General features: G+C 35.2%; 1 protein-coding gene across 1 annotated transcript in view; it reads right to left on the bottom strand.

Annotated features, from left to right (window-relative positions):
- USH2A (usherin) overlaps positions 1 to 17,488 on the bottom strand; it is a 758,076-nt gene that overhangs the window by 670,112 nt on the left and 70,476 nt on the right. The window contains exons 4-8 of the mRNA XM_057727708.1: positions 5,664 to 5,727; positions 3,124 to 3,418; positions 1,981 to 2,165; positions 1,305 to 1,526; positions 102 to 195 (exon numbers count right to left, since the gene is read on the bottom strand). Of these exons, the coding sequence (XP_057583691.1) occupies positions 102 to 195; positions 1,305 to 1,526; positions 1,981 to 2,165; positions 3,124 to 3,418; positions 5,664 to 5,727 (860 nt within the window). The remainder of the gene's footprint in view (positions 1 to 101; positions 196 to 1,304; positions 1,527 to 1,980; positions 2,166 to 3,123; positions 3,419 to 5,663; positions 5,728 to 17,488) is intronic.

Below are 17,488 nucleotides of genomic sequence, written 5' to 3'. Positions count from 1 at the left end.
TATTGATACCCAGAAGTTAGCCCAAATCAAGTTTAAAGAATTTATATTCAACACCCCTCCCCCTCTTTTTTGAGATTTCCATGCATAAACAGAGAACTCACATGAAGTCCTTCAGTGAAACTTTCCTGAGAGCAGAGGCATCTATAGGGCCGGCTTGTCGTGTCACATTTATTAGCATGACCATAGCACTGACACCTGTGAACGTGAGCATCAGACAACTGCTTAGAAACACCAGCTCAATCATGAATATATTCAAAGACCTACGTATATATCCACTATGTGAATCCAACAAGGGAGACAGTTGTGTTAATCAACACAGACGTTACTTTCTCTTTAATATCACGTGGATATTCATCACAGTTTTAAATAAACTTAAGTGTTGGAAAGATCGTCATTAATATCCAAACCACACTGACCGTGAAGGTAATTTTCAAGCCCATCCTGGGCTGTTTACACCTATATCAACCATGTGACAAACCTGCCAAGAAAAGGCATTTACTAAAACTATTGAAAACACAGTTAAGACTATAAAGTTCAGAATAAGCTGGAGAGTAAAGTTAACAAACTTCATTTTTTCCCCAAAATAAGATGGCGAAAATTTAATATTATTTTTTCATTGTGCTGTGACTTAACAAATAACACTTATATGTTGATATTCCGATCTGTTTTGAAAGATGTGCTTTATTCACAAGGTATATCATTCTTCTCGCACAAACTAACTCTAAATATAGTCTCTATATGCACCATTTCCATACTAAGGAGTATGCTGCCTCATAGATCTCCAGCTATTCATTTGTTTAAATTTGTTCTCAGATCAGATATCTATAAATTACTTAGAGTATATTAGATTTTTCCTTTAAAGGAAAACAGATATTCCTCATAACATTGTGAACTGTGAACTCAGGGAGACCAAGCTCAGTACTTATAAACTAGCTGGTACTATACTTGTAACTCCAAATCTGGCTCCTTCTCTTTGATTTCAAGAATACTGGAAAATTATATTCCAGAACAAACCAAGCAAAATATTTGGTAAATTTTTTCCAAGTTAGATTCAAAGTATCATAACTTCTAAACCCAACAGGTTTTGAAAATTGATTTTATAACATTGTGATATTATATATAGCAAAGACTCACATGCAAATCTCCTCACAAAATCTTACAATATCAAACCATTTCAACACATGAAGATTAGAATCTGGCTTGCTCTAAAATGTTAATGTATTTTAAAATAAGTATGACAAAAATCTAATTAAAAACAATATTCATAATGAAAAGCACACTCAAACCTTGGTAATGAACACTACCTTCCAGTGATGGTAATTTCATTGACCCCATAGTATCTGTGTCTGGGGCTGACAGAAGTCTCAGTTGTATGGTACTGTCCATGGAAATGAAGTCGTACTTGTGTGGCCTTTACAAACTCTTGAAGAGATGGGGTATTATAGAAATTATTGTATCCAGGACGATGATTTGGTCCAGGTGTTAGGATGCTAAAGGTGACATTACCTCGGGAATATGGAGTAAAACTGTTGATGAAATTAGAAATCATAAGATATTCATACTTTTGACAAAACAAAAATCACAATATAATATTAATAATAGCTTAAATTCTTCTGCTGGGAGAGCAAACATATTCCATATATTTCATATACAAACAATATAAGAGCATTACAGAAAAAATATAGTAAAACATTTCTTGAGGACATAATACAAATCCTATTAATATAGATACCTTGGTAGACAATCTGAAAATCAATTTTAAAGCATGAGACTATAAACTCTAAAGTTTTACAAGAATTTTAAACATTGTTTAAAACTCAGTTTACAGAGGAGTCCTAGAAAAATCTGCCTTAAGAATGTTGGTGGTAGAAGGAAGTCTCTACCAACCTAGTTAGCTTACATGTAGGTTACCACTGCCTATTAGTCTCTTAAAACTAACTCCTAAATACCTTCAAAGATTATTATTTAAAATATCCATACTTGGGAAGCTGAAGACAGTTGACAGAATCAGAATTTTCCAATGCTCCGTTGTTTTTCATTCCGAAAGTGCTGCAATTTCTAGCAAAATACTGCCAATCCTCCCAATCTAGGCTGTTGTCTTTCTTCCTTTGAATCCTTATTGCTGTTGGTTGTAGACTAGAGAACTGAATGATAATGTAAAACACCTGAAAATGGATGGTAATTATTGTCACTTTTAAGTTTGACCCATCAGTATAAATCACAGAATTGTTAGATTTAAATACAATAGCTTACTTCCTTATAATAATTACCAAATATTTATTAGATATCCAGAAATTTGACATCCCTATAGTGAAGGCCACAGATTCTATAATTGCATATACATCCCTCTTCTCAAGAATTACATAGATTAAGGTGGAAATTAATACTAAGTTTGTTATAAAGACATGAAAAAAGAACATTACTTCTATGAAATAATTGTTATATATTTCTTCTCAAGTAGTAATTTAGAATAAGGACCTCAGTTTTTATTAATTTGTGCCACTTAATATTGAAAAGAATGTTTCAATACTTCATATAATTTTGACACAAATCTCTAGAAGATTCGGTCCTACATATATTCTTTGAAATATTTTCATTTCATACATTACAATACACTACTTTAGTGAGGTAATGGTCAACTGCCTAATTCAGTTTTCACTTTATAGTTGGTTGAATTGTGTCCTCAAATAGATGTGTTCAGCTACTAACTCTTGGTACTTGCGAACGCAACCTTATTTGAAAATAGGGTCTTTGCAGATGTAATTCTGGGTCTTAAGGTGAAATAATCCTGGATATAGGGTGGTCCTCATGAGAGAAAGAGAAGAAAGAGTTGACACACACCCAGAAACAAGGAAGAAGGCCATGAAAAATGGAGGCAGAGATTGGAGTTATACTGCCTTGAACCAAGTAATGCCAGGAGCCCCCAGAACCTGGAAAATGCAGGAAAGGATTCTCCCCTAGGGTCTTTAGAGGGAGCACAGCCCCGCCAACACCTTGATTTCACTACTTTTTATATTCAGAACTATAAGAGAATAAATTTGTGTTGTGTAAACCCATTCAAGTTGTGGTAATTTGTTGAAGCAACCACAGGAAACAAACACACATCCCACTGTTTCAAAGTACCTGATACTGTCCATTTTCCAAATCTATTGAGATAGTCACTCCTTGATTAAGCTGGGTCATGTTTGTAAACACACGTGAAATCCACAAAGTACCAATATTGTTATCATTGACAAAAGAGAGAGGATGGGCTTCAGCATTCAGCCGTAACACCCTATCATCGGTTGTGTCTTCTGCATCGTTAGGAACACAGTACCGCTGTTCCAGATGATGGACCCGAGGGTGGCTACCAGGGCAACGGCAATGTGACTGGATGTGCAATCTGGGCAGATCTCCAGCGAAAACTTCCTGAATCTCTCTGTGGGAGTCAAAAAGCAGATGGTAAGGACCAATAGCTCATCAATGACAGAACTTCTAAGAGGCGTTACCAATGACTATCACTATTTGATTTTGATTTGCAGCCATTTAGCCTTAATAATTTTCTAAACAGAACATGAAATCAAAGTCATTCCTGGCCAAATAAACATACTCATTCTCAAAATATGGATGTCAAAACCAGTATATTTTTTTAAATGAAGTATAGTTGATTTACAATGTTGTGTTAATCTCTGCTATACAGCAAAGTGATTCAGTTATACATATACATACATTCTTTTCTATAGTCTTTTCCACTATGGTTTATCACAGGATATTGAATATAGTTTCCTGTGCAATACAGTAGGACTTTGTTATTTATTCAGTCTAAATATACCAGTTTGCATCTGCTAACCCCAAACTCCCACTCCATCCCTCCCCCACACCCGCTTCCCCGCCTCTGGCCACCACCACCCCGCCCTTTACACCACTCTGTGTAAAAACAGTACATTCTTAAGTGTTAACTTTGTACATCAAGAAGCATGCACAAGTCTTTGACTGATTATCAAGATATTTATTAAAATATAATATTTATTAAAATATAATATTGTGCCTATTTGAGATAAAAAGAAAGGCAACATTGACTTAGGTGGTTAAGCTGACTTACCCCTGAGAGTGAATAATAACATATTGAAAAAAAAATTAGAGTTATAGATAGGGTCTTCCATTCATCCATGAGAAAGAAGTAAGAAAATAAGTATCATTTTAAATGCTGCTGTTTTAGGCAAAGGAACTGAGGGCAAGACCATTTGTCAATGGTCTCCTGTGACTCATCAGTACAGATTCTGGCACCCCAAAATGCTTCGATGGCTTCAGATCACATGGCCACTTCCAACAGTCAAAGAAGAATGCCAATTTCAGGCAGATATATTTAATTTTTCCATTAAGGGCAATATACTGACCTAGAGCAGAATCAGTCATTCTATTTATAGGCATTCTTCCACATAACACCTTTCCAGACATTTCAGATAGGCCAACATCAGTAACACAGGTCTAAGTAGAGAGACTAGACCTCTCTCAGACCCCACTGAAGACAACAGAGGAGGTAGGCAGCTTTTTCATTCACTAAATAACATAAAGGCACACCTTCTTTAAATCTCATTCATAGTTCTCAATTGATATCATGTTTCATGGGGCCAAAAGTGACCATCCAGTGAGACGTTCATCTCGGGAAAATCTTTATTTGCAATGCTGCTCTTCAGAATTTTAGACAAAGGCGATTTCAAAGATTGTGAGCTGGTGGTAGTAAATCTCCACAACAGTGTTTCAGTGTTATAGTATCCTATATTCAGGCATCTCTGGGCTATATAGACCAATAAAAAGAATGTGTATATTGCTAACGGACATACCACTGACCACTGCAACATCTCAAGAGCAATGCTTTTCAAATTCACAAGAGCTAGTCCTCTCATTTGGAAATTCACCATACTATCTACATTTCCCTTAAAGAAATATGAATAAACATTCTTCTTTCTGAAGTGAATAAGAACAACTCATCCATACAAAAATTGTCACTAAATCTTAACTTGGGAAACAAATTTCAGATATCTCAGGCAGAATTTAACTTGAACTTTCTGAACAGAATAGAAATCTATATGTCTTGAAAAATGCCTAAGATTTCATATTTATTCTCAAGATGAGGAACTACTTCATTAAATATAGCCCAAGTCTTCATAATTATTTGTTCACTGGAAACAGAAATATCTAACAATACTTCAAATTACTCACTCTTCTTGTCCCCAAGTCTAATAGCCCCATCTCTTGAGATTTTTCCATATATCAAAATAATCAGTTCCATTGTTCTACATTCTCTAATACTTACAAATTCAGCAAAGCAATTTGAAAAGACAGATACAGCAGTTTAAGTATCAGAAACAACTTTATATAGAACATTTAAACAATTGTATCTTAAATTTTATAATAAAACTTGCTCAAAAATCTAGTTTTCTTAAAAGAAATTCTTTGTACAGAATTTGATCAATTTTATATTATGAGGAGTTACCCAATACAGTAGCACTAGTGAATAAGAACTATAGACTAAGCCAGAGCAAACACTCTAAACATTAATTAGGTGACGTTTGCCAAATACTGTAAAGATGGAAAATGCTGTAATCTTCATGATACTCTTACTTAAGTGAATTCATCATTTATCCTTACACTTCAGGCATAAAGTTTTACAATCTGCTTACCTGTTTGTAAGCACCACTTGGTATAATCGAAAATCTTGCATTCTTCCAACAAACTGCTCTAAACCTGAAAAATATATACATGTATATAATATGGGAAGTCTCAGTTTACCAAGCAATGGCTGACAAATGTTCAAGTGAAATTCTTTTAAAGCTATGAAGCTTTCATTATATTGATTTCAGGTGTACAGCGTAATTCAACATCTGTGTACAGTACAAAGTGTTCACCACCACAAGTCTAGTTATCATCCCTCATCATACAAGTTGACACCCTTCATCAGTTTCGCCCACTCCCAACCACCTTCCCCTTTGGTAACCACTAAACTGTTCTCTGTACCAATGAGTTTGTTTTTATTTTATTTGTTCATTTGTTTTGGTTTTTTAGATTCCACATATGAGTGAAATTATACAGTTTTGTCTTTCTCCTTCTGACTTATTTCATTTAGCAGAATACTTCTAAGGTCCACCCATGTTGCTACAAATGGAAGGACTTCATTTCTTTATGGCTGAGTAGTATCCCATACATACAAGTGTATGTGTGCGTGTATAGGTGTCTTGAATACATAGACTAATAAAGAATGTCATGCACACACACATCACATCTTTATCCATTCATTAATTGATGGAAACTGGTACACAGGTTGTTTCCATATCTTGGCTATTGTAAATAATGTTACAGTGAACTGAGGGGCATATACATCTTTTCAAATTAGTGTTTTCATTATCTTCAAATGATACCTAGAAGTAGAATAGCTGGATCATATGGTAGTTCTTCCAGTTTTAATTTTTTGAGGAATCTCCGTATTGTTTTCCATAGTGCGTATCCCAATTTACAGTTCTATCAACCATAAAAGGGTTCCCTTTTCTCCACCTCCTGTTCAACAGTTGTTATTTCTTATCCTTTTGATAAGAGCCATTCTAATACCTGTGAGGTAATATCTCATTGTTTTGATTTGCATTTCCCTAATAGTTAGTGACGTTGAGCATCATTTCACGTGCCTGTTGGCTACCTGTATGTCTTCGGAAAAATGTCTATTCAGATTGTCTACCAATGCTTTTTTTTTTTTTCATTATACATATACATATATACACTCCTTTTTAGATTCTTTTCCCATATAGGCCATTACAGAGTATTGAGTAGAGCTCCCTGTGTTATATAATAGGTCCTTACTAGTTATCTATTTTATGTATAGTAGTGTATATATGTCAATCTCAAGCTCTCACTTTATCCCTCTCCCTCTGTTCCCCCCCTGGTAACCATAAGTTTGTTTTCTATATCTGTGACTCTATTTATTTGGTAAATAAGTTCATTTGTATCATTTTTTTAGATTCTACATATAAGTGACATCATATATTCGTCTTTCTCTGTCTGGTTTACTTCACACAGTATGACAATCTCTAGGTCCATGCAAGTTGCTGCAAATGACATTGTTTTTTTTTATGACTGAGTAATATTCCATTATATATATTTGTTCAAGTTCTATGAAATATGCCCTTGGAGTTTTGAAAGGAATTGCTTTGATTTTATAGATTGGGGTAATATGGACATTTTGCGAATATTAATTCTTCCAATCTATGAATAAGAAATATCTTTGCACTTAATTGTGTCTTCATTTTCATTCATCAGTGTCCTATAGTTTTCAGTGTATAGGTCTTTCACCTCCTTGGTTAAATTTATTCCTATTTTGTTTCTTTGATGCAATTGTAAGTGTGATTATTTTCTTTCTCTTTCTCATAGTTCATTATTTGTGTATAGAAATGCAACAGGTTGGAGTGGGATGAATTGGGAGATTGGTATTGCCATATATACACTACTAATAAGAAAAAAATATTAAACTGTACACTTTAAATACATAAAAAAAGAAATGCAACAGATTTTTGTATATTGACTTTGTATCCTGCAACGTACTCTATTTAGTAGTTCTAACAGCTTTTAGGGGGCGTCTTTAGGGTTTTCTATATCATGTTCTCTGCAAACAGTGACAGTTTACCGTCTTTCTTTCTGATTTGGATTCCTTTTGTTTCTTATTTCTTGCTAATTACTGTGGATAGGAATTCCAATACGATGTTGAATAGAAGTGTTGAGATGACATCCTTGTCTTGTTCCTGATCTTACAGGAAAAGCTTTCATATTTTCACCATTATTAGCTGTGAGAGGCCATTTTCACACATGGCCTTTACTATGCTGAGGTATATTTTCTGTATACTCACTTTGCTCAGAGTTTTTGTCATAAATTAATGTTGAATTTTGTCAAATGCTTTTTATACATCTATTGAGATAATCATATGATTTTTTATTCTTCATTTTGCTGATGAGATTTATCACCTCGATTGATTTGTGGATACTGAACCATCCTTACATCCTTGGAATAAATCCCATTTGATCATGGTATATGATCCTTTTAATGTATTGTTGGATTTAGTTTGCTAACATTTCGTCGAGGATTTCTGCATCAATGTCCATCAAAGAAGAGTCTGAGAAGACTAGGTATTAAATTTTCTTTGAATATTTTGTAGAATTCGCCAGTGAAGTCATCTGGTCGTGGGGTTTTCTTTGTTGAGAGATTTTTTTATTACTGTTTCAATCTCCATACTAGTAACTGGTCTACAGGTTATAAAACTTTTGTGTTTATATTATAGCCCTTTCAAATTCTTACAGCCAATATATATTTTGCTAATTTCATGTGAAATACAATAATCATAACTATCTCTATAGATATTATAGGACATGGTTATCTCTATAGTATTATAAGACATAAGTCAGACATTTTGGCCAGCCTATTTACTGACCCAACTTGTGATCTCTCTCCAGTATGCCCACTCCAATTCAAATTTCTCTGTAGTTTATAAACCTATAAACCTATCATCTCATCAGTCCTGAATTTTGGGGATTGCTTCCAATCCCAATTTTCAGAGCATTTGTATTGCCAAGAGGAAGACTCCCCATTTTTCCATCCCACCTGTTCTATCGCCAAGCTCCAGGGCATCAGTCTGAGTCATCTCCAAACTAAGATTAATGCCACACCTAGAAAACCTCCAACAAGCGGGGATAAATTGAAAGCCTCCTACTCATGAGTTCTCAGTTATTCCCATGTATCATTCGCATCCTAGCTCAGTCTCAAAATTGCAACATGTCATAAGAATTTTTCTAAGACAAATCAGGTTCACCGTCCAGTCTGCTCTGAATTAGGTGACTTCTCAAGATGTGGGTATATATCAACTTCAAACCACACAGCATTTTATTAATTCACTTAGCAAATATTTATTTAGGATGCACTAAGATAAGCACAAGGAGAACAGGAACAGAAAAATGTAAGAAAGCTAAGGTTTTTGTTCTTAATGATAAGAAAAACAATGAAAATAGCAAAATTCTAGCTAGAGTTTAAATCACGGGGACACAAAAATGATATGACCTGAAGTATAATGCCAATTCAGTAACTATGTTTTTTAAATTAAATTTAGAGCGATGGCCAATCACCAAATGACTTTCTTCAAATGTGTTAGTTTTTTTTAACAATTGTATTTTTTTTAATTTTATCTTAATAATAGAGTTTTAAGGAATGTTTGATCTATCTTTGCTGCAGCTCCTTGGTGGTGCTTTGGAGGAACCTGGGGCAGAGTGAGGTTATGACAGATGAATAAAAGATGCAGAGTAGACTTAGCACACCAAATAGTCTGAGACCCTGCTCTCAGAAGCAGGAGGGGAGGAATGAGCAAAGAAGGATGAGACTCGGGGCATAAAAAGAGTATGTGTCTGTGTGTGAGTTTGTGTGAATGTGTGTGTATTTCATATTTCTTCTTACAATCATATTAAACGTTATAGTTAAGAAAATAACAGTATTTCATATATGAACATTTCTTCATGAATCTAAAGGTTTCCAATTGAGACATTCTAATAAAAAGTATATCTATAGGTCCCCTCTCCACTTCTCTGTCTCAGGTTTTCACACACCCACGACCCAAGGCCCAAAGAAAAAGTGCTCTATGCCGCCTCCCGCGCTGACTTTCCTGTTAGGAAAGTTCCTCTACCCTTCGTCTAGAAACAGGCAATTGAGGCAAGGGCAAACTGATTATTCCTTAAAGCAGTGTTATGAAGAAGGAACAAAAATAAACAAACAAAAAAAACCCACTCTATTAAAATGTCATAGATATCTTTAGATTTCCAACACAGATTGCTTTAAAATGTGTAATTAGTGAAAAGAATAAAGAAAACATGGTGCGCTGTTCACCTGACAAAGTGACCATGCAGGCAATCTGGTAAATTACCCTGGATCCAAGAGCTGAAGCTAAGCAAGGTAGGGAATGGGATACTAAATGATACATCTTTCTTGGACATAGCAGGAAAGACAGAAAGAAGAGGTGCGGATAAAGTTAAGTCGTGCTTCTGTTTGAAGAGCAGGGAAGACAAACTGAGAAGAATCACTCCTCGTGGTGTGAATTTTCTTTCTGAGGAAGAGGGGATGTCTGCCTGGAATGAAGGAAGCAAGCTGGATCTGTTTATTTCTTCACCTTCACCTACTCCACCCACACCCAGCCCTCCTCCCCCAGCCTCCTTCATACCCCACACGCTGCAGGGCTACAGACTACCTGTAACACTCCACAAGGACCAAGCTCTCTCAGCCCTAAGGTTTTGCACATGATTTCACCTCTACTTCTAGCGTTCCTGCTCTCCCCCAGCCCTTACGTTCTCAGCTTTGAAATATTTCTTGTGGGAAACTTTCTGTGGCCCAGCAGGATGCTATATATTCCTGCAGCAGGGTGTACTTCTCATCCTGTCCTACAGATGCCCATTTACTTCTCTACCATGCTTATTAAATGTAAAAGGCTTCCCTAGAAAGATGCACAAAGTAATCATTGCTCTTATTTACCTTTCTAACTCTAGCTCATAGCTAAGTTTCCTGGCAAATGGTAAACTGTTCAAAAATTATTTACTAATCAAGGCAAAATGAAGGAGGGAAGCAAGGAGGAATAGAAGTATTTATACCCATAATAAAACTGCATAATGAATGCTATAGAAAATGAGTGAGAAGGTTGACCAGGGAAAAGTATAGGGATCCTCAAGAAGTATTTGGAGGGCCATCTGAAGTCAGAGACTGTAAGTTGGCAATGGCACGTGTCTGAAAACCAAGTGATTTCCTCAAACATGCTGACAGCCCAAGAGAGATATCAAATGATTAAAAGTACCCAGAGTCGAGGGTTTTCACGTACAGTATATCAAACAAGGAGAACAGGAAGGTAAGATTCCAGTAATAGAGAAGAAATAATGTACCACACTAGTTAAGAGAGAACAGGAACGTGAAACAGGGTGAGAGGTAATAGACCAGAAAAAAGAGAGGAGTCAGGGAAGTGGGCATTGGAATAAGTCAAAGAAGAGTGCAGTAGAAGTGAGGAAGCAGGCTGTTTGAAACAAGCATAGTATTCACTTTAGTGCCGGATGGAGACACAAAAAAGATAAACACTGATGCTGCTTTTGACAGCACTGACTAATGAAGCGAGAGGAAGTTTCCCATCATACTCGAGGCACGCTATGCCATCAAGAAATACCTCTCAAATTAAAAAGATATTTTTACGGGTTGAATGGTGCCCTCCCCAAATTACATGCTGAAATCTTATCCCCAGCACCTATGAACATGACCTTATTTGGAAATAGGGTCTATGCAGATATAATCAAGCTAAGGTGATATCATTAGGGTGGGCCCTAATCTGACTAGTGTCCTCATAACAAGAGGAAAATGCCATGTAAAAACACACTCACACAGTGAGAAGTCCATGCAACAACAAAGACAGGGATTGGAGTAATGCAACTACAAGCTGCAGAATACCAAGGACTGGCGGCCACCTCCAGAAGTTAGTTAAAGGCAAAGAAGGATTCCCCCCTAGAAGTTTCAAAGAGAACATGGCCCTGTTAACATCTTGATTTTAGACTTACAGCCCCCAGAACTGTGAGACAATAAAGTTCTGTTGTTATAAGCCACCCAGTTTGGGGTATTTTGTTATGGAGGCCCAGGAAACTAATTTACTCATCATTTCCTATGTTTAACATAATGAGTTATCAAAGAGAAAAAAAAGTTATAACATGTATTCTATGTTATCTGATGTGTTTTCTCAGTATAAAAAACAGTCTAAAATGTTATATATAGAACCTCTAGGGAATGTTTATTTCAAAGCACCCAGAAAATACAGATCATAATAAGGGATAATCATTTGTGATTTCGAAAGACCTAATATAACTGAAAGCAAAATTGATGAACACTGTGATTTTGTCAAAGCCTGAATCATGGCCTTAAATTCCCAGGGTGGTTTCATTCTTTTTTCCATTCATTCATTCATTCAACAAATATTTATTAGGAGCCTTTTACATGCTAGGAACTTTCATGGGTTTCAGGGATACATCAGTTAACAAAACAGGCACAATAAAAACCCAAACAAACAAAGAACCTTGCTTTTATGACGTCTGTATTCAAGCAGCTAGATGAACATAATAAACAAGCAATTGATATAGTTTATTAAAATATGATAAATGTTTTGAAAATGGGAAAAATTAGAGCAGTTTGGAGAGCATGGATGGATTTTAATTTGGATGGTGTGTTAAAGAGAGGTCTCATTGAGAACATGGTATTGACAGTGGAAAGGGAATAAATGACATATATATCTTGGGGCAAAATATTCCGGACAGGAGTCAATGAATACACAGACCCCGAAGGCAGTATGCTTGGCATATTAGAGGAAAGGCAAGAAGGCAGCATCCTAGAGCAGAATAAGAGAGGGGAGGCTACTGGAAGACTAGGTCAGACAAATAACTGGTTGCTGGGCGGGGTTGGGGGGCATTGGGTTCAAATTGTGAAACATCGTGCAGTCTATTGTAAGGACTTTGGCCTTTATTCTGTGTGAAATAGGAAGTCACTGGAGAGCTAAGAGTGGAGAAGTGACATGAACTCAGGTTTATTCCAAAGTGTTAAAAATAGAATATGGTAGGACGACAGTAGAAGCCGTGAGACCAGTTAGGCTATCACAGTCATGCAAGCGGAAGACAATGGTAGTCAGACCAGGGTATAGAAGTAGAGGTGTACATCTCAATACTGATAAATTTGAATTCACTTCCTATATTTTAGTCAGGGTTAAAGGGAAGATTCACTGCAGAGGGATTATGAAATCTATTTTATCACCTATAAAATAAAGGCGCTAGGTTTTATGGCCATTTTAGTTTTAAATTTTGGAATCTGAACATAGAACAATCATATATTCTGCCATAGAATTCATATTTGAAGGGAATTTTTAAACTTAAAAAATTTCTCTAAAGACCTAGAGTTAATATGAATCATCCACTCAAACAGTAGAATTATGATTTGATTTTGGGAGAGAATACTATAAAATATTTCAAGGACGTAATCATAAGAGTGAATTTTACTCATTCCTTTGCTAGTTGCCAACTTTTTGGCAACAGATATTCAGTGGAATAAACATTTTATAAAGACAGTCTTCTTTGAAAAATATTCAAATGTTAAAGATCTGAATTAAATAAATTGATCGAATAAATAGATATGACTCATACCAGAAAGCCCTCATAGCCCTCATAGTTGTCTATTTAGAAAATATGTAATTACTGAAAAGAAGCAGTACATCCACATTATGATTGGTGGCACAGCTAAATTAGTTAAATAGGAAAACTCGGAGTAAATAATCTAATATATAAATCAAATTAAAAAAAGTTTTGCTATAAGGCTTAATTTTTTAAAAGTCACACCAATTGGAAAGGAAGAAATAAAATTGCCTCTATTCATGGGTAACATAATTGTTTCTTAGGAAATCCCAGTGAATTTACACAAAAGCTACTAGAAGTAATAAGAAAATTTTAGCAATTTTATATGATACAAGTTGACTGTATAAAAATCAATTCAACTTCTATCCACTAGTGATGAAACACTGGAAATGAAATTCTTTAAAGTAACATTTATGTTAGCCACAGAACATGAAATACTAGCTATAAATCTAACAAAGCATGGCAGTGTCTGTTGATAAAAGCGCAAGATAATAATGAAAGAAATTACAGGATGTCATCAGGAATGGCAGAGAAAATTCTGCCATAAAAGCCATGATAAAACTAGCAAAGAATGTCAAATCAACTTTTCTAAAATGATGTAAATTGACCAAAGATTTGCAAAAATCCAGGGAGTGTTTATTTAATGGTTGAATAATAGTAAGCATATCATGTTTTATGACATTTTAACTTTCTCTATTCCCATCCTCCACATCACTAGGAAGTTAATCTTGAAATTGGACATTCTATAATCACAGTGAAAAACAGCAAGCTAGCATCCACTGGAGGGATGAGAATGGGATTGGAGTTCTTTCAAAGCCCCAACCTCAGGAAACTGTCATTGTTTAGTGTGTGTCTCAGTACTCTAAAAAAAACCCATGAGTATGGCTTGAACTGAGTCAGATCTTGCCCAGTGGAAATAGTCATTTTTTTAGGATGTTTGTTGCAAATAATCAGTGGCAACTGCTTAACATTACAGTTGCATAAGAGAGCAATGACAGCTGGGAAAAACAACAAACAAACAAAAAAACCGTAAAAGGGAAGCTGAGAAATGACAAGTCCATAGGGGGCTTTACAGAGCTCCAATATATTCCTGGAAATCTAAAAGGCCATGCTCATGCAAAGAGGTATGTGTATGCCCTGGGACGTGCATTCCCAAGAGACATCTGAGAAGAACCTAAACCCTCACCTCTTTTTGCCCTTCTGGTCCTGCACAAGCAGCAAGCAAATGGTGACTAAAGAAGAGCGCTAATCTGTCTGACTGAATGTTAGTTATGCTACAACAGACTAACAGAGCCCTCAAAAGAAGGTTAAAAAAATTATTGGCTCTAGAAACTTATAAAATTCTCTGTTCCACTATTACCTCAGCACTAAACTAACTGGACAGAGATTTCAATGACCACATATGATAAAAATACATATTTTATGTAATTTGTTTAGGAAAGTCACTAAATAAGCAAACAGCAGCAACAAAAAATCCTGGGGAGAAAAAGACCCTGATTTCTATATTTGCTATATTATATTATTTAAAATGTCCAGTTTTCAACACAAAAATTATGACACATGCAAAGAAACAAGAAAGTATGGCTGATACACAGTTGGGGGGAAGTAGCCATGACTGGGCCAATTAAAAGCTAATATATTAAACTTACAAGATAAATACTTCAAATCAACTGTTTACGTTCAAAAAACTAAAGGAAACCGTACCTAGAGAACTAAAGGAAAGTATGAGAATGATGCCTCAGCAAATAGAGAAGGTGAGTAAAGAGACAGAAGTTATAAAAAGAATTCACTAAAGGAGCTTAACAACAGGTAGTAATGGGTAGAAAAAAGGATCAGTGAATTTAAAGATAGATCCACTGAGATTACCTAGACTGAGGAATAGAAAGAAAAAAAAATACAAAAAATTAAACAGAACCTCAGAGACCTGTGGGATCCCCATCAAGTATACAAATATAAGCATAATAGTGATCCCAGAGAAGAGATAAAGAAAGGAGCAGGAAGACTATTTAAGGAAATAACCACTAAATCTCCTCAAATTTGATGGAAACCATTAATCTACACATCCAAGAAACTCAGCTTCGAGATGGATAAATTCAGAGATCTTTACCTAGATATACCATAATCAGGCTGCTGAAATAAAAAGAGAAAATTATGAAAGAAGCAAGAGAGAAAAGATCCATCTTATACAATGAATCTCAGTAAGATTAACAACAGATTTCTCATCAGAAACCATGGAGGACAGAAGGTAGTAAGATGACATATTTAAAGGACTGAAAGAAAAGAATAATGTCAACCAAAAATTATCTTTCCAGTAAAACTATTCTCTAAAAGTGTAGGACAAATTAAGACACTCCAAGGTAAACAAAAACTGAAAGAATTTATGACTTATAGGCTCAATTTATAAGAAGTACTAAAGTCTTTAGGCTGAAATGAAAGGACACCAGACAATAATTCTAATGCATGTAGAGAAATAAAGAGCACTTTTAAAAGTAACTAAATAAATATAAAAGATTACATAAATATTTTTGTTTATAATTTTTTCTCCTGATTAAAAATAGAACTGCATAAAGCAATAACTATGAATCTGTGTTGATAGGAATCTAATGACATATTTTGAATAACAATAACAAGGGGGAGTAAAACAAGCTATAGGTACAAAATTTTTGTATACTATTGAAATTAAGTTGGTATTAATTCAACCTAGGTTATTATAAGTTAAGATGTAATTGTGATAACCTGAAAAACTACTAATAAAATAACAACAAATATAGTAAAAGAATGACAAGATGGGTTTCCCTGGTGGTGCAGTGGTTAAGAATCCACCTGCCAATGCAGGGGACATGGGGTTGAGCCCTGGGCTGGGAAGATCCCACATGACACAGAGTAACTAAACCCGTGTGCCACAACTATTATACCCACATGCTGCAACTACTGAAGCCTGTGTGCCTAGAGCCTGTGCTCCACAGCAAGAGAATCCACCCAAAGGGAAGCCCACCCACCACAGCAAAGAGTAGCCCCACTCACCACAACTAGAGAAAGCCCATGCACAGCAACAAAGACCCAACTCAACCATAAGTAAATAAATAAATAAATAAATAAATAAATATTTTAAAAATCATATCAAAAATGTAATCATATCTCAGTTGTGATTTAATTTAAAAAATAAAATAAATAAAACAGGGAAAACCAGCAAAATTAAAATTGGTTTTTTGAAATGATCAATATATTTGACAAGTCTACAGCTAACCAGACAAAGAGAAGAGACAAGACTCAAATTAGTACTATCAGGAATGAAAGAGAGGACATTACAACTAACCTTACAGATGTGAAAAGATTATAAGAGAATCCCATGAACAATTTATGCCAAAATTAGATAAGCCAGATCAAATGGACCAATTTCTAGAAAGACACAAACTACTGAAACTGACTCAAGAAGAAAGACATAATCACAAAAAAACTACCAGAATTCATCAATGAATTCAGTAAAATTGCAGGTTACAAAATTAATATACAGAAATCAGTGGCATTTCTATACACTAACAATGTTAAAATGACCATACTACCCAAACAATCTACAGATTCAATGCAATCCATATTAAAATATCAATGGCATTTTTCACAGAAATAGAGCAAATAATTCTAAAATTTGTATGGAAATACAAAACACCCCAAATAGCTAAAACATTATGGAGAAAGACCTGGAGGTGTCATGCTCCCTGATTTCAAACTATACTACATAGCTACAGTAATCAAAACAGTATGAAACTGGCACAAGAACACACACACACAGATCAATGGAACAGAACAGAGAGCCCAGCTTATATGGGCAATTATTCTATGAAACAGGAGGCAAGAACATACAATGGGAAAAAGACAGACTCTTCAACAAGTGGTGTTGGGAAAACTGGACGGCTACATGCAAAAAATCAAACTGGACTACTATCACATATGCACAAAAATACATTCCAAATGGATTAAAGATTTAAATGTAAGAAGACCTGAAACCATAAAAATTCTAGAAGAAAACATAGGTATTTGCTTTTGGACACTGGTCTTCATAATGTCTTTTTGGACATGTCTCCTTGGGTAGGGGAAAGAAAAGCAAAAATAAACAGGACTACATCAAACTAAAAAGCTTTTGCACAGAGAAAAAAACTACCGGTAAAACAAAAATGCCACCTAGTGAATGGGAGAAGATGTTTGCAAATGATATGTATAAGTGGTTAATATCAAAAGCATATAAAGAACTCATGCAGTTCAACAACAAAAGAACAAACAATCTGACTGA

Source organism: Hippopotamus amphibius, chromosome 3 (assembly GCF_030028045.1).
Source record: "Hippopotamus amphibius kiboko isolate mHipAmp2 chromosome 3, mHipAmp2.hap2, whole genome shotgun sequence".
NCBI classification, from domain to species: domain Eukaryota; kingdom Metazoa; phylum Chordata; class Mammalia; order Artiodactyla; family Hippopotamidae; genus Hippopotamus; species Hippopotamus amphibius.
This window is presented reverse-complemented; position numbering and strand designations above follow the sequence as displayed.